Raw genomic sequence first — 18,034 nt, forward strand, 5'->3', positions numbered from 1 at the left:
TTATTAAAACCAAGTGCTGAAGTCTGTCATGTCTCATTGAGGAGTTTTGTAACATGTTGTCTTTCTAATCCTGTGCTTGAAGCTTTGGTATAATCTTAAATAAAAGGAAAGAATGCAATCTGTTGAAGTTGCCCGCAACAATCTGCTAACCAAGAAAAACTTTCCTAAAGTTCTTCCATTCCAGTACTTCATCTAGATAATTACATGCATGATTTAACTGTGACTTGCATATGCTGATTGAATGGATTTCCTCTATGATTCCATCTAACCCTGTTCATATAGCTCTATTTGTCTGTCATGTAAGTCCTTAGAAGTCTCTCTTAAATTCTGTTTGCATGACAATTGTTAGTCAAGAAATAATATAAATTAATAATTGCTCGTTTACATACTGTGTGTGTCAGAGAAAATGCCCTACTAGACATTGGCTAGTGTTGACATAGGTTATTGATTTAAAATTAATGATCTGTTGAAGCTCAGGTTACAAAATCCTTTGCCATTTCTGTGACTTTTCCACAAACAGTAGCTGCAAATCAGAAAAGAAAGCAGTGCAACACGTTTGCACAAAACCTTTTGTAACTGAGTCCAGCTTATTGCTCTGTTTCTCCTTGGAACCAGTCCTTTTCTTCCTGCCATGGAACTACCGCAGGTCCAGTAAACTGAAACTTGCTATTCTGTAACTGACCAGTAGGGTGACTCCTTGTTGAATACCACTGAGGTAACCAAGTGGTCGCTGTGCCTGTGCGTCTGTTAGAGAGCCTTCCTGACATAAAGAAGTGATGAGGATGCTTGAATGCTTATTCTTGAATCAATTTCCCTTACAATCTTCATAAATGTGTTTAACCTACACTATTACACTCACTTTCCTGCAGGCAGCTGAGTGTGCTGGCAAGCTCTTCATTTTCCACACCTCTCTGCCCATCGCAGAAGCCCCGGGGAAGTTAAAGAACAGGGATGATAAGAAACTGATCAACACAGATAAGGAGAAGGTAATAATGATTTGCATGGTGCTTACGTAACAGTTTTATATTGTATTCTTTATGAAATAAAATAATTCTGAAGCAACATTAAAAAATTACAAGGGTAGCACGTAATGTAAGCATTCCAGCTAGTATCTCTTAACATTGCACTTTTGTCTTCTGTTCTCAAGCAGAGCTGTGTAGAGTTGACATCATAAGGACAGCTCCGCTATGAGCACAAGGAGAGAGACCTATATTCTTATATGGGATAAAATACCCATAGCTGGGTTAAAGTAAATCTGCTGAACTTACAGTCAAAATAAGACGTGTAGTAATTTTCATGAAATTCAACAGTTCTTCAAAGGCAGGGTCAAGAAGAATTTATATCATCCTAATTTTCCTGAAGAGAGATTTAAAGGATAAAGGTGTACTGACTGAGATTATTAAATGGATCTCGCTTTCCTTTCCTTAACACAAACTTTGATCTCATCTCTGACTTCCTTTCTTAGACTTTGTTTCAGCCACAGACAAGCTTTTACAACAACTTGGCCAAGGACTGTGTGGCCCAGGGCTGCTGTGTGGATCTGTTCCTGTTTCCAAACCAGTATTTGGATGTGGCGACACTAGGTGTAGTCACTTACCAGACAGGAGGCTCCATTTATAAGTACGCATATTTCCAGGTAAGAGTGATATTAACTCACAGTGGTATTTGAGCTAAATAAGAATTGTTTAGTTAAGAATTCTTTTTTATATTGTGAGCCGTAGTGAACAAGTACTTCTTTGGAAATAAATCTTGAGATTTAAGTAGCAATTTTCACCAAAATGATTTAGTTAGCTTTATGTCTTCACACAAAATATCTCAATAACAAAAAGAACAGGAAGAAAAAGTATGCTGTTACCTTTTAGCACAGTATTTTATTAGCAGGCCACTAAGCCCTGTATGATAGGTAACTTTTAGAGTAAGACTGTAGGGGATAGTATCTGGTTTTAAATTATCCTGTGGTTTATGGAGCAGCTCTAATTTATGTGAGTATGAAACTTGAGTTATTGCTTGTTTTCTAGCTGGAGACTGACCAGGATAGGTTCCTGAATGACTTGAGAAGAGATGTCCAGAAAGAAGTGGGATTTGATGCTGTAATGAGAGTGCGCACAAGCACAGGTGGGTGTTAGCACATACAAGTCTTAATAAATTGACTGCTTCAAGCATGTCATTAGGGAAGTACAGATGTTTCCCCTAATTTAAAACATCTTGAGACTAGGCTATACAAAAAGGTCTGCTAAAGGTCAGAAATTCTAATACTTTGTCAAGTCTGAGCAAAAACTCCTGCTGAAATCTTTCAAGATAACTTAGTGTTACAAATAACAGGATTTTTCAGGGCTTCGAAGGTTGTCTGTCTTGTTATTCTGTTGAAAATTGTGGTTCATGTTGTTTGTTTTTGTTTTTTTTTTCTTTTTAAGGTATTCGAGCAACTGACTTTTTTGGAGCTTTCTATATGAGCAACACCACTGACGTAGAGATGGCAGGTTTGGACTGTGATAAAACAATCACAGTGGAATTCAAGCACGATGACAAACTGAGTGAAGACAGTGGTGCACTCCTTCAGGTGAGCGGGGAGGCTTTGTAGGAGAAAGAAGTGAGTTGACAACTTAGAATTGTCAACAAAACTGTGTCAAGGCAGAGCCGAATCTCAGCTGTGAGTGCCAGTTGCAGAAGAGGACGAGGTTGCTCTGAACTGAATAATTAGACTCTCCCTCAAGGAATTGTTCATTCTTTCTTTCTGCCCCATACTACCCTTAACCTTTCAGCATGCTCGTTCTCAGGGTGACCTAAACTGCTTCAAACTACAATCTATTTTCCAAGACCAGTTCCCTTAATACAAAATGCTAACACCACTATTTGTTATCTTTCATTGACCCTGATTCTTAGCATATGCTTTTAGCTTATTGTGCAAGTCTTCTACATAATCTCATTTGTTTAGGCATCTGAGTCCTGTTTTTTAGTGAACTATATTCCTGCTTTTCTTATTGTAGTGGGACCTCATTTTTCTATATCCTGGCATTTTTGTCTCCTACAGTGTGCTCTGTTATATACAAGTTGTGCAGGACAGCGACGACTCCGCATTCACAACCTGTCCTTAAACTGTTGCACACAGCTTGCTGATCTCTATCGAAACTGTGAGACAGACACACTCATCAATTACTTGGCTAAATATGGTAAGGGTAAATATGGTAACAAGAATTGCAACCTTTAACTGCTGTTAAAATGCCTGTTGTCATCCAGTGACGCATGTTTATTCTCCATGCATCAAATGCCAGGTGGCAATCCTGATACTTCAGTCATTTATGGGAAAGAGCTCAAAGCTGTGATGATAGTATTGTTGCTTGGGACAAGAGGTACAGATACAGAGTGTGAGCTTATCTTTCGTGCAAATTCTTGTCTAAATTTATTTTAATAGAGGTTTGTATTGACAGTTGTCTAAATTAATCCTTGTATTTATTTTTGGACTGGCTTAGTTTGTTCTTTAACTGTTCTTTCATAAACAATAGTTGTTTAGATTTACTTTGTGGAAGTAGTGTTGGTTTTTTTACTGTTCATGAGCAATCACTTGATAGCCATCCATCTCTTTCCTCTTTCTATGCAGCATATCGTGGAGTTCTGAGTAGTCCAGTAAAGACTGTACGAGATGCACTGGTCAACCAGTGTGCCCAGATCCTAGCTTGCTATAGAAAGAACTGTGCTAGTCCCTCTTCTGCTGGCCAGGTAAACTCCAATGCTTTCACTTGAATCACAGGCTTGGATATTAAAAAGTGATGAGGCTTCTTCCTACTTAGCCTACTCAAAATTGCTTTGCTCAGCAGAAACTTGCAAAGAGAAGACTCAGGGAAGTAGAGAGAGACTGCAAGTAAAACTGTAGTTGAGAATAGCTTATTGGACATCTGTCTGGAGCCCAGGAAGCACTTCCTGCTCCAGGGAAAAGTTTTAAGTTACCTTTGCAAGTCCATGATATAATTAGACTGTCAACTTTAACTCCGCACAGTTGTACCACACACTGTTGGTTCATGCAAGCCTCGTTTTGCCAGACCTAAGCTTATTCAGCAAGACAGCTGACCAACTTCTATCTGCTTGTGACTTGTAGCTGATCCTCCCTGAATGCATGAAGCTGCTTCCTGTGTACTTGAATTGTGTCTTGAAGAGCGACGTCCTTCAGCCTGGTCTAGAGGTCACCACGGATGACCGTGCCTACATTCGTCAGTTAGTCACATCCATGGATGTGGCTGAAACAAATGTTTTCTTTTATCCTAGGCTTTTGCCCCTGGTGAGTAATTCAGTATGTTCTTGCCACTTGAGACTTGCTGTTTTCTTGACTTGCCATAAGGACTGGCATTTATATTTTATCAAGTGAAAGGGATTTGAGAAGGATTTGGGATCTGCCATCTGTTGGGGTACTTAATTCCACTCAGTGATAGATGCATTACTGCAACTTGTGAATTTGCTGGGGGATTTTTTTCCTGAGCTGTGAGCATATGACTAGTGGCAAAGAAGACACTTGTGACCCTTTCACAGTCTTAAAAATCCTAAAGCTTCATGTAACTTTATGTAGTAGTTTTCATCACTGCAGAGCAACTCCATGCACTATTCTGGCTTCTCAATACCATAGCTGCTGGAATAACATTAACAACTAATTACATTCCTACTCCAGGAGGCAATATTGGAACTAGTAATTTTACAGATGCTTTATGTTTTGCCAACCAAGAGTCTCTGATCTGCTTCTGTGTCACATTCAGTAACAAAACTAAGCAAAGGAACATGATACTTCAGTCACAGCTATTGCAGTCTTACAAATCCTAGAAATGAGAAAACATTTTGGGTCTTAATGGCAGAAATTTTCAGGAATTTGTAAGATATTCTTGTGTTATAACCTTGATTTTTATTTTTTGATTTCGTTCTAAAACAGACCAAAGCAGATGTTGACAGTGACTCCTTGCCAGCAGCAATCCGGAACTCAGAGGAACGTCTCTCCAAGGGTGACATATACCTGCTGGAGAACGGGCTGAACATCTTTGTGTGGGTGGGAGTCAACGTGCAGCAAGGCCTGATCCAGAACCTCTTTGGAGTGTCATCCTTCAGTCAGATTAGCAACGGCTTGGTGAGTTGGATGTCAGTGCAGGCGCTAGCATCTGTGAGAGTTGCCCAAAACTTGAAACAACAGAAAGGAAGTGGAGAAAGCAGTGTTAAATTTTTTCATACTAGCAACAAGAGAAGCATAGGTGTGGGAAACTAGTGGAAACGCGCCTAGTCTGCGAATGTCAAGCATTCTCTTGCCTAGCTTTATTTGACAAGGCACATCTCCAGTGATTGTGAGGAGAACAGTTGATATGTAAATGGATATGTTAATTCTGATATCCTGTTACATTCTCCTTTAACCAGTTGTGGTCAAAGAGATCATATGTTAGTGGGAGTAGATATATCTTACGTAATATGACGAAACTGCAGAGTTTTGTTTAATGTTGCTCTACTTCACGTGACTAATGGGGATTGGATATCTTTCATTCCAGAGTACCCTGCCTGTCTTGGAAAATCCCTTTTCAAAGAAAGTACGATCTATTATCGACATGCTTCAAATGCAGAGATCCCGCTACATGAAGGTAAAAATGTTGTTCCCCGTTTGCAGCTTTAAATTCCCCCTCGGTTTTAGCAGAGCAGGTGATGCCTGGCAATGCTGAGTGCTGAATTTTATTCTTCCTGATCTCAGAAATATGATCCAAACGTAAAGTTTTCAAGGATCTGACACACACACCCCCCCCCCCCAAAAAAAAAAAAAAAAAAAAAAAAAACCACCACAAAAAACCCCAAACCCCAAACTATTGCTAGTTTTGGAGTTCTATGCTTACCATAGTTCTAAAGCTAATTTTTTTCAGACTTGTAATATAGCACTGCACAAACCACGTACATAGTATCTTCCTTCTATTTAGAAAGCATTGAGATTTAACCTGGTTTAGTTACAGAAGTCAAAGCGCATAATCAGAATGACGGCGTATATAGCTTATCTGTCTGGTTTTTTGAGCTACTTGGATTTTTGCTCTTGTTTATCAAGAACATTAATTTTGCTAAGTACTCACTGTTGGGTTTGTTGTTGGTTTTTTCTTTTTTGTAGTTAATAATTGTGAAGCAAGAAGATAAGCTGGAAATGCTGTTCAAACACTTCCTAGTGGAGGACAAGAGCCTGAGTGGGGGGGCTTCATATGTGGACTTCCTGTGTCACATGCACAAGGAGATTCGGCAACTACTGAGCTAGAGGAGGGAGTGGTGCTGGAACTCGGCAGTGACATTTCAGTTTCCACTAATGACCTGATCAGAAGGTCCAGCGCCCTCAAAAAGGACAGCATAGAAATCTGTACAATTCCATAATTTTTAATACACGTTGCATAAGCAGAAATCCTTTCAACCTCTGCCAGTCCTGTATGAGAGATGACAAATTTTCCTGGTGAGGGCTAAAAAAACAGAAGGCCTTTGATACCAGGTCTTTTACTTGCATCTAAATTGTTTCCTGTGCTTGGCAGGAGTTCACACACACACCCCCCCCCCATGCTCGCTAATCCTGTCGTAATGAATGTAGGTTTTTTTTCAGTTCACTGTACATGATTCAACCTTGGGTGAAAAAGCGATAACTCTTCAAAACTTCTGGTAGTTGCTGTGTGTTTGTATGGGCGCGTGTGCATGCTCCGAGTGTGGAGAGAGGATGCAGGTGGGGAGGATGAGAGGCAGGTCAGGTGATGGGAGCTGGAGCAGCCAAACATTTTGTGTCTCCTCTTAAGAAGGAAACATGACGTTGCAGAGCACAGATATATCATGTGGCTGGCTGAACCAGAAAGCCATGAAAAAGGAAACGAGCGGCAAGCCAGGAGGCAGCAGGGCAAATTTCTTTCCGCAATCTTCCCCGTACTATAAGTTGCTGTGCCGATCTGTAATGGAGTAAGTAGTAGTTCAGTTAGCAACAATCAAAAGCTTCTGAACAGCGTAAGGGTAGAGCTGGTGCTTCCTGTTGGCACGTGTGGTGACTCCTTTCCTTCTCGTTGCACGGCTCTGTAATGTTCTACTCAATCCATGTTCCATGGCCTCTCCTCCAGAGCTTACCTGTCTATCCAGATGGTGGTGGGAACAAAAGCCTCTTAACCGTAAGCAGAAAATGCTTTTAACAAGGTGATACGGGGCTGTGTAGGAACTGGATGATAAGGAAGTGGCCATTTTCAACCATATTATTGTGAATCATAGCAAACAAGTAGGAATTTTATTTATACTGATGCAAATTTGAGACGGCTTTGTACCCTCGAATACAAGGAAGGAGATAAAACCCCCTAAGACTTAGACTGTACTGTAGTAGGTATTACAAGTACCTGATTTCGGTTATTGAAAGCATCTGGGCCATAGTGAAGAGTTTCATTACTGGATGTTTATACCCTCCCCCATTCTATCTACCAATCAGCTTGCACAAAACCTTTTTATAAGCCTGTTTGTTAAACTAAAATACCTCAGACAGATTAATCCATCCACTTTGGCCACTCTGCTGCTCCATCCTGCAAGGGTGGAAGAGAAGACTCCTGCGAAGAGGGAGTGGGTGTAAATCAAATTCAGAATTCTAAGGGCTTTGTTTATTCATTTTGAAAGGGGGCTTGTATATTTTGGCTTGACTGCTTAACAAGTATTCTTACAATACCCAGGAGTTTAAGCTACAAATAGCACTAAAAGTGGAAGGAAGAATGTGGGTGGATTAGAGAACATATTATCTGGGGTTGGTATTTCAGAGAAAGTCCTTGTTAAGATCAGAAAAATATCTGGCTGTGGTTTTAGTTCCATATCCTGTAGCATGTATATAAAAATCCATTTTATTTCTAATGCTGCTAGTTTGTCTTCCCTTCCATCGCTACACAGAAAGGGGAATATGAAACTTGTAATGGAGAAACTCTTTCAAGATGTAGTTGACAGAACCTTCAGCGTTTTTGTATGAATGTGGCTGACTTTTTACTCCACGTACTGCCTCCAACCAAAAAATCTAGAGGATTTTTAACCAGAGGGGGAAAGAACTTCCCAGGAATATAAGGCGCAGCAACCACAGACTTCCACAAATACTAATTTCTAGTATTAATACCTGGGGATGTGGGGGTGGAAATGAAATCATAAATGAACCTTTCATTTTCTTCACTTGTTTTTCCAATGCATCTTTTAATTTGTAAAGAAATAAAAATATATTAAGATGTATTTTATGTCATTGTTAGTAAATAAACACTGCTTATTTTTCCAAGCCCTGTATTTTGCGGGAGGGAGGAAGTGGGAAGGGCTGAAGTCCAGCTGATTGATCCTTTACAGTTGATCGTCTGCTGACCAAGTGCAGTTTTCTTTTTTTCTTATTCACACTGAATGGTAAGAAATTCAAAAAGAGTCAACAGACAAAAGGTGCTGTTTAATCTCAGTGTTACTTTGCTCAGATGTGGCTGGTTTTTAATTTTTTGTCCCTTCTGAGCTTTCGTTTTGCAAAGAGATTTCCCTTTTCTCTAACACAGCTTGAGTCTGAGTGAGGGTTTTTTGGTCTACTTTGGCAGGTATTACTCTAACCTAAATATTGGAGAACTAGAGCTCCTCTTTCAGCGTTAAGATAGCAGGGAAGCTGGGTGGATTTGGGGGTTTTGTTTTGGGGTTTTTTCTTCGTTTGTGGGGTTGTTTTTTGTTTGGTGGGTGTCTGGGTTTTTGGGAGGTGAGGGGTGCTAATTGCCAAAATAACATTGAGTGAACTGGCACTGTAACTTAGCTAGAACACTGATAATTGTACAATTTGCTGATAACCTTACAACAAGCTGTTTGAAAGCACAAGACAATCATTACTAAATATCCAACACTACTTAGTTTGCTGTAGAATATTTATGAGACTATTATTTATGAGGCTGTACATTATGTCCAGAATCTGCTACTGAACTGATTTACTGTGATAATGATGGTCCTTGTGCATCTTGTACCTTAAGTGTGTGGAGTAAACTGTGCTTGTGGGCATTTTTGTGGCAGCGCTCCTTCCGAGGGGTGTGGAAATGGCCTTGCAGGGACCATGGCAGCGTTCTGTCGGGACGCAAGAGGAGGAGCTGGTGGGGATGGCATGGGGGTGGTGTCTTTCTGCGCTGACTGGTGTGCTTCTGGATCGTGCCTGAGCAGTGTCAAGACCTAACTTTTCGAAGGAAAGCGAAAACATGCCCTGTTTTAACCTGTTCCTTATGCAGCTAGAGACTGCTTCTTTGCTTGTGTTCATACTGATGCCCTGTGTTTTGAATTATCAGTCAAGTATTGTGCTTGGGCTTAAGTTACCCCTAAGGAATGAATTTGAAGCTTTTAGCAATTCCATAACCGAGTGGTAATTCTAGCACGCTTCTGTTGGATGTTTATAGTGTATCCTAAACTCAGTTTTGCAGATTACCAATTTCCTATTTCCAGAATATTTTAATACCAAAGGAGTTTGTCCAGGGTTGGAACAGAAGCGCAGCTTCAGCAGTGCATTAAACCTACCTCTAGACAGTTAAAAAACAAGTATTATTTGAAGGCATTCCCTCCTTCCCCGTACTTTTCTTGCACCATCGAAACGCCTCTTTTGTACCGAAGATGCCTCTTTGCGGGTGTATTTGCTCTGCCTCGGTGAAATCGCCAGGTTCTGGTGCAGGTGTGTTAGAGGCAGCTGGAAGTAACACTACCCCACTCCTGCAGAGCTGACAGCCCTGCCGGCGTGTCGCACCCCCTGCCTCCAGCTTCCAGCTTTCCCGGACGGCAGAAGGCCCGGAGCGCGCGAAGGGCGGTTCGCCGCCGGCCCTGCCCCGCTCCCGGGGCCCCTCCTCAGCCTTGCCCGGGCTGTTGCGCCCCTTGCGGCCGTTGACGGAGCGCCGCCCGGGGGCGGGGCCCTTGCGGCCGCTTCCTGTGGCGGGGCGGGCGGTGCCGGCCTGGGCGGCGGGTATGGGTGGCGGCAGGGCGGGCCGCGCTCCGCGGCGGGGGCCCGCTTGCCTCTGGGTGACGCTGGCGCTGGCCTGGGGCGCCAGGGCCGCCCTGGCCGCGGAGGGGCCGGGGGCGGCGGCGCCGGGCGGGCCACCGGAGGAGGAGGAGACGGCCGTGCCGGCGGAGCCGTGCGGGGCGGAGGGGTGGGCGCAGGATGCCGTCCCGCCCGGCGCGGCCTTCGTGGCCGCCGCGTCCTACCGCGGCCCCGGCAACAACGACACGCGGAGCAACAAGGTGCTGCCCATCCTGCTGTGGTGGAGCGGGAGCCTCTTCCCACACTTCCCCGGCGACACGGAGCGCATCGACTGCCCGCGGGGCTCCTGCCTCGTCACCCGCAGCCGGCGGGTGGCCCGGCACCGCCGCACCAAGGCCCTCATCTTCTACGGCACTGACTTCAGGGCCTACGAGGCGCCGCTGCCCCGCCTGACCCACCAGACCTGGGCGCTCTTCCACGAGGAGTCCCCCATGAACAACTACGTCCTCTCGCACTCGCCGGGCATCCAGCTCTTCAACTACACAGCCACGTTCCGCCGGGAGTCCGACTACCCCCTCACGCTGCAGTGGCTGCCCGGCGTGGGGTACCTGCGCGGCCCGGCGCTGCCCCTGGCCGAGAAGGACGCGTGGCGGCGGCAGGGCTATGCCCCGGTGCTGTACATGCAGTCCCACTGCGACGTCCCCTCGGACCGGGACCGCTACGTGCGGGAGCTCATGAAGTACATCCAGGTAGGCAGATGCGCGGGGAAGCTGTGGCGTGGGGTTGGTGTAGGAGCTGGGTCCGCCTGGCTGCCCCCCTCCATCCCTCCCTCCACCTCCTCTTCTTAATGGGGTTTGTTTGTCTTTGCTTTTAGCCAAGACACGAATCGTAACGGGGATGCATGCCGACTACAAGCTGGACAGAAAAACTAGTTGTATTCCTTCCCAAAGCGTGATCTAGACTACACCACATGCAGTAGGTAGGCCTGATGGTAGCTGTTAGTTGTGGAGTTGGCCGGACTTGGGATCAGTCACAGGTTGGGCTAAGCCTGAATAAGCTTGGCATCGTGGAGCAAGTGCCAGGAGTTGCTGCATCTCTGGACCTTGAAGTTAGCCTCTATGAAGGCTGTCCATTTACAAGCCTTGCTCCCTTTTGAAAGTACAGGCGTGGAGTGAAAAGACAGGTTGCTGTGGTTTGAGAATCTGCTCCTTGAGAAGCATTGTAGGGCCATGTTGTTTCCATGGTGGTTTGTACTGCTCTGGCACAGCTGACAGAGTGGCTTCATAAACTGAGATAATGATTCTTTCAAGCAGGGAAAAAAAAAAAAAAAGTTTAGTACTTTTTTTTCTTCTTCAAAATTCTGAAGGACGGTAGACTAGAAACAAAAATCAGGTTTTAGTACTTACCTAAAACATGTTTTTCCTACTCATTTCTGCTGTTTCTATTGGTCGCAATTCATTCATTGTGCAAGTTTATCATGTAGTCAGTGAAGCAAAGACAAAAGAACTTTTAAAATTTGATTGTATTTTCAAAGTATGAGGCAGATTCCAGATCGAGTCTTTCAATTTTAGACAGTATTCTTTTTAGTTCCCTGCATCAATTTTCCTCAGTCTAACAAATGAAACACTTTTGCCAGCCTGCTGACACTGGCAGGAGCTGTGTGTAATAACTGTTTGGAAAAGTGCTGTTAAGTAGATCACTTTCAAATTAACTCAGAGGGAGCTGAATGCCCATCCTTACCTCTCAGTTCCTGATGTATTCAGTAATAAGTTTTTTGGTAACATCTTCCTTTCTGCACACTCCCCCTGCCCCTCAATCTGCAGCATAGTTTATGCTGCTTTTGAAACTGAGCCCTCAGTTTCCTCTGAAGTTGTTAGAACTGGGACTCTAGGAATAGTCACAAGGGAAAGAATTTGGAGTGAAAGCAAAGCTGAAGTAGCTAGGAACTGATCAAAGTTAGGAATTTTACAAGAAATACAAGCTCTGACAACAAGCTCCAGGCAAACAAGTCACTTTGTAAAGATGCCGGTTGTTATTTTAGGTTGACTCCTATGGGAAATGCCTGCATAACCGTGAGCTTCCCAGTGAACGACTGAGAGACACTTCTACAGCAACTACAGAAGATTCTGAATTTATGACTTTTATCGCCAGGTACAAGTTTCATCTGGCCTTGGAGAATGCCATATGTGATGACTACATGACAGAGAAGCTGTGGCGCCCAATGCACCTGGGGGCTGTCCCAGTATACCGAGGCTCCCCAGCTGTGCGGGACTGGATGCCAAACAACCTCTCCATTATTCTTATAGATGACTTTGAGAGCCCCCAAGAGCTGGCAAAGTATCTTGACTTCCTGGACAAGAATGGAGAGGAATATCTGAAGTATCTAGAGTATAAGAACCATGGTGGAATCAAAAACCAATTCTTGCTAGAGAGCTTGGAGAGGCGGGAGTGGGGGGTGAATGACATGACTCTGCCCAATTACCTGAATGGCTTTGAGTGTTTCATCTGTGACAGGGAGAACACCCGGGTCAAAGAGGAGCAGGAACACAGAAAGTCTCGTGGGAAAATTCCAGCTCCCAGACCTCGTATAGCTCAGTTCAAGCACATGGGATGTCCTATGCCCACCCCTGGGTTTGGAAATGTTGAAGATCTCTCCGGAGGAGACAGGTAATGTAACAGGACTGTGCTTTTTGAAGGAAGAAAGAAGCTTTAAATAATAGTAGCTGTAACTGTTAATAATGCTTTGTACTTAAAGGATCTCTTAGTACACCTTCAGTTACACTTTATATTATGTTTTATGGGTGGTATGGTAGTTCTGCTAATATTGTGTAACACTGAGGCTGAAGAAAAGGCTTGGCTGGTCGTATTTGTTAGTGGTTGAATGAGGAGTGTGAGACACCCATAATATTCTGTTAAAATGCTCTCTGACCTTGGGCAATGAGGTTATCCTTTGTCTATATTAGCCTCTTTGTTTGGAAGAGGGATGTTTTTCAGTACAGCGATGGTGAAGCACTTGGTAGCCCTTGGGCGAAAGAAGCTCTGTGCCTCCTTACAAAGTACTGCATTAAGAATGGGGGTGGCACTGTTCAGTGCAGCAGAGCTTGTAACTTCTGCTCTGAAGTCACCTTCAGAGCAGAAGTTAGGCTCACCCAGAATACTTTACAAAACTTTTTGTTGGTTTGTGTGACAAAATTCTGCCTTGTGGTTGAAGGACACCGTCCCATTTATTTAGGAGAAGGATCAGACAGGACAGAGAATGAGTAGCTTCTTAGCCCCTTTGCACATGGGGATTGCTGGTGCTGCTGGAATCTCCCAGGCCCATAGCCCAGTGTTAGCCATCTCTAGCGTGAGCTGCCCTAAAGTCTGTCAGCAGGGAACTACCCACACTAACCCTCAGGCGACCACTTTTGATGGGCAGAATAGAGTTTTGTTTGCATGTTTTACTTCGTATTTATACATGTGTTGGCACAAAACAAGTCCGAGATTGGGTTCCCAAACCTTGAGTTTTTCCACTAACAGTGTTTGAAGTTGCAGTTGCTAGAAGGAAGGGTTCTTGCAGTTCATGAATGATGTGTGCACTTTCTGTAGTGTGTGATACTAGTGTAACATGTTTGGATCCTTCAGGTTTGTAATTTTTCTTTGCATTACTTGCAACAATTTCTGTCTTTTTAGGCAATTACTCAAGTGCATGCAATTCACTTTCTAAAAGCCATTAGACAGCCATCATAAACCCTCAGCCACAGCAGATCTTGCCTATGTTCATAGCTATCACCAAAGACTTCAACGTTCTGATGTCAGTCCCACTGTAGTATTAAATTAATGGCTTTTTGAAAATACTAGTAAGATCTCATGCGCTGTCCAGAAGGAGGTTATCAATATACTCTGTCTCAGTTTATACCAGCTTACAGCCTTGTTAATAATTTCCTAGACTAAGGAATTGAATGCTTAGGAGTGTTAAAGTATTAGAAGGAACAGTGTGTTGAAAATGAATCCATCATTTCAAGTACGCTAACCCAGAACTAAGAAAGTTTTTATTATGTTACCCATCCACAAAAAACTATGAAGAATTTTCTAAGTGTGGGGACCTACTTTGCCCTATGTTTGAATGTTTTCATAAATGGCTAACTGAAACTAAAAAGAGAAAATAAGCCTGAGGTAATTTAGGTTGTTTAGGAAATGCCTATTTCACAAAATCTGTAAAGTTTGTTATTAAAAAGCATTTTTCACAGTATGGTTCTCATATTGACTAATTGAAAAGTTATGCTTCTATGTAAAAGGGGTCTGAAGCCCTTTGTTTTCTGTTGGTTGATTGATATATTCGAGCTTTTTACAGGAATACTTTTTCTCAGTCTTCATAACAAAAGGTGGTTTTAGCTTGTAACATTACGCAGTGTCCCGCTCTGTAAGCGTTCTCTACTTTTTCATAGCTGGCCTTTTGCTTGAGCAGCAGATGGCAGCAGAGAAGTACTTTTGCAGGCACCACATGGGTGCCTATGCCACTTAGTTACAAGCTTAGGTACTCCCATCATTGTGTGCATTGGTTATCAGCAGGGAGTTTTGAACACAATCCAAGCCACTGTTGATTCCCACGGCAGTTTCCATGTCTCATTGAACCACAGTATGTTATTTTCCCCCTGTTTATAGACATGAGATGAGTCCGGAAAAATTGTACCAGGGAAGCTTTTATATTGTCTGCTGTCTGCTTTAGAAAGACACCTTGATATAACACAATTGAGAGAAGTAGTCCACATGATCACGATTGGGAAGGGAATTGCTGAAAGTTGCACTGATGTAGTTTGTGCTATGAAAAGTTTGAGAATGTCTGTATTGAAAAAGAGAAAGCCTATACTCAACCATCTAGTTTTGAGATAGAGAGTCAGGGTTGAGGGATATAATGATTTTTTGTCTCTGCCATGTATAACCTGAGTTTGTAATGAGTAGCTGTCATTCCCTAATTGTTAGATGGTTTATCATGGGGGGAGGAAGAGAGAAGAAGAAAAAAGGGATTCTTAGGCTGTTATATGCATACTGGCCATGGAAGACTACTCTCAAAATCACATAAGGATTCTGTGCTAGATTTTATTAGAAGTTTTTATCCTCTACAATTAATAATTGATTGTCTTTGGTTAACACTACAGTCACATGCTGATATTTCTAGAATGTTGTAAAGCTAATAGTGAACTTGTATTTTCTATAGAGAATTTTCACAGCAAGTTTCTTTACATGACTTCAAGCGCAATGGCACGGTAACAACATACTTTGTTATGACCATCTCTGGGCTTGTTTTCCTCTTAGGTGAAAGAAAAAAAACTGGCTCCAGTGCTACTTCAGCTGCAGAGTGATCTGGGGGTTTTAGTGGTTTATGGTGATGTCTCTTTTTTTGTTTCAGTTGGAAAGAGATGTGGCTGCAGGATTATTGGCAAAGCCTTGATCAGGGTGAGGCCCTCACTGCTATGATTCATCGCAATGAGACGCATCAGGGAAGATTTTGGGACTACATGCATGAGATTTTTCTCAAGAGGACGAGGCAACACTGACCCATCTTTGTAAAAGCTTGATTTGAAAATTGCATTGAAAGTTGAGACTGCGAATTCTTACCTCGCTCCAAATGTTTGCCTTGAAATAGAAGAAAAACTCTCACAGAGACTATTTTTTCTGGTGCATGAAGTGAGTAAGTTTCTGTTATGATTGGATTTCAGCAGTGGAGATCTTAGCAACTGCTTTGGTTTGAATTTCAGCTCTGTGGTGTGAAGCCACTCCTGAATTGCAGGTGTCAACATGTGGGGCAAAAGAGGAATTAACTCTCCTTTTGTATTTGTATAGTTTCCTTGTGGCTTACATGACTCCAGGGGAACACCTCTTCAAACTCTTGCGAAAACGTCCAAAGTTATTTCAGGGATTTTTTTTTAATATCCAAAATATTAATCATTTTTATAAGTATTTTATCAGTCACTTATTCTCTTCATTAAAGTGTACTTTTAGCTGCTATTAACAAATAGCTTTTTCAGTGAAGGAATAACAAAAGACAAATGTCTGTGGAGAGCAATTGTGCCTTATGAAATTGCCAGCAATAAAGTCTCTTCTCTCCAAGTAAGCATGCCTTAAATACTCCTACTTTTTAGGGTAACTGAATACCTATGGGCAGGTCACTTACTCTCTGCCTAATTTTTCTCTTTTACAAACTTACCAGGTGACACATACAATGGGATGAGAGATTGAATTATTTGATTCACAACATTCAACAATGTATTTCACACCAGGAAGTGTATTACCTGATATTGTACAGAACTAGGCTAACCTGAGTATGCTTTGGTTCTTTTAAGTTTTCATCAAACCTGAAATCCCAGCTATAGTTTTGACTTCATATTTATTATCTCCTTAATGCGAGCAATTCAGAGGCCTTTGATCTGTTCTTTTTGAGTATCTGCAGCTTTCTGCAAAGACAAATACATTTTAACAATGGTGCCTTTCCAGTGGTCTCTGCAGTTTGGATATAAACATTGCGGTCTTTTGGATATAAACCTTGTGCTGAAAGGGATGGGGAATCAGGTGCACTGAGAAGTTTTTGTATTTTTACCAAATCTTAACACAGTATGATCTTGGTCTCTGACTAGCGTTCCTAAGAGTAAGTGATGACATGTGATTACAGCTTTCTTGTTGCATAGCCTGTATCTCTTACAGATATAAAATAAGTCTGCTGTTCCCTGCCATGTTGGGTACCTTTCTGAAACAACTGATCTTGCATTGGAGGGAGACTAATTCACGTAGTGTCATGGGTTTAAAAAGTACAGGCAAATACAGCCACACTGCACTGATGTCTCTAATGGTATAATGGTATTTTGTTTTTCCATTTCTCCTCCCTCTTCAGAAGTAACTACTGACTAAATAGTCAGAGTTTATCCATGCCTAAGACAGAATGTTCGCAAATGTAGAGCCATTATTCTACATTGCAGAATGTAATGCAAATCTAGAGCCTGTGGGGTAATTTCATTTTGTAGGGCATTGCGATGGGAAGTCTGAAGCTTGTTAATAAAACTTAGGAACAGGAGCGAATCTACATTCTGTCCCTAATTAAGTCACTATCTATTGCTTAGCTGTGGGTAGATCACTTAATCTCTTTTTTTTTCACCCCTCAAATTCCCAGTGATAACGTTATAGATACAATATTTTAGGTGTTACATCATATAGGTAATAATATGCATCTCAGTGTTTGTCTTTCAGGTGATACAAAAATACTGTCATGGTAGAATCAGGACATCTTGACAGAGGAGACTTCAGACCCATAACCATCACTGGATTCTTGTAAACGTAAAAAATGCATACACTATACAATCTCACCCGATGTTTTATTAGGAGAAGAATGCTTTTTTAGCGCTCTTCTGTAGTAATAGTCACAAATGGTTCTTCAGCTAAAATGCATTCATCAGTTTACATTCCTTTTTTCCATTTACCCAGGAGACATGAATACCAAAGGGAATATGTCTGAATTAATTGTTAAATTGGATTACTCAAATCAGGTTAAGATTTCAGATATGTGTATTCAGGATTGAAGTGGCCACAATGTGCATAAGAAGTAAATTAAGATAAAACAAATAAAGGCTACTTTAGTTCTGAATGTCTACTTCTACCAAACAGTTTAATGATATTTAAATAAATTGTTTGAATTAATGCCTCCAGTTACTTCAGATTCTCTTCATTCTATTTATGATCTTAGTTGTCGTTTAGTTGTCTTTCTGCTAATCAGAGTATGTGATGCAGACAAGGAGAAAGGTCACTGCAGCAACTATTAATATTTTGGGAAAAGGTTAATGATTTCTGTTCTGGACTGCTAACTGGATTTCTCACTTCACCGCTTGATATCCAAACCAACTAGGTGGTGGCTGAATGTTGTCACTCGTGTTGTGACTACCTTCTGGATGACGTGATACTCAGACTGAACAGTGTATACAATATCTTCCTTAGTTAAATTCTTACAGTGCAGGTGCCCGTACTCATAAAAACACACAACTGAGACTAATCATGAATTTTAGCAAAGACACCAAATATTGTGGATGATAACGAGATCATGTCTATAAACCC

The 18,034-nt window shown here is 42.2% G+C and overlaps 2 protein-coding genes across 6 annotated transcripts in view; both read left to right on the forward strand.

Annotated features, from left to right (window-relative positions):
• SEC24C (SEC24 homolog C, COPII coat complex component) overlaps positions 1-8,257 on the forward strand; it is a 39,216-nt gene extending 30,959 nt beyond the window's left edge. For all 5 annotated transcript variants that reach the window (XM_030486130.1, XM_030486133.1, XM_030486132.1 and 2 more), the window contains 10 exons: positions 870-986; positions 1,466-1,636; positions 2,019-2,115; positions 2,415-2,560; positions 3,032-3,170; positions 3,599-3,717; positions 4,094-4,273; positions 4,913-5,104; positions 5,514-5,603; positions 6,113-8,257. In XM_030486130.1, the coding sequence (XP_030341990.1) occupies positions 870-986; positions 1,466-1,636; positions 2,019-2,115; positions 2,415-2,560; positions 3,032-3,170; positions 3,599-3,717; positions 4,094-4,273; positions 4,913-5,104; positions 5,514-5,603; positions 6,113-6,253 (1,392 nt within the window). In that variant the 3' untranslated portion in view covers positions 6,254-8,257. The remainder of the gene's footprint in view (positions 1-869; positions 987-1,465; positions 1,637-2,018; positions 2,116-2,414; positions 2,561-3,031; positions 3,171-3,598; positions 3,718-4,093; positions 4,274-4,912; positions 5,105-5,513; positions 5,604-6,112) is intronic.
• Positions 8,258-9,860: 1,603 nt separating this feature from the next.
• On the forward strand, positions 9,861-16,049 carry FUT11 (fucosyltransferase 11). The gene is made up of 3 exons (XM_030486135.1): positions 9,861-10,704; positions 11,997-12,622; positions 15,345-16,049. The coding sequence occupies exons 1-3, from the start codon at positions 9,943-9,945 to the stop codon at positions 15,490-15,492; spliced, it is 1,536 nt and encodes a 511-aa protein (XP_030341995.1). The 5' UTR covers positions 9,861-9,942; the 3' UTR covers positions 15,493-16,049.
• Positions 16,050-18,034: the final 1,985 nt, after the last annotated feature.

Source organism: Strigops habroptila, chromosome 5 (genome assembly GCF_004027225.2).
Source record: "Strigops habroptila isolate Jane chromosome 5, bStrHab1.2.pri, whole genome shotgun sequence".
NCBI lineage: Eukaryota > Metazoa > Chordata > Aves > Psittaciformes > Psittacidae > Strigops > Strigops habroptila.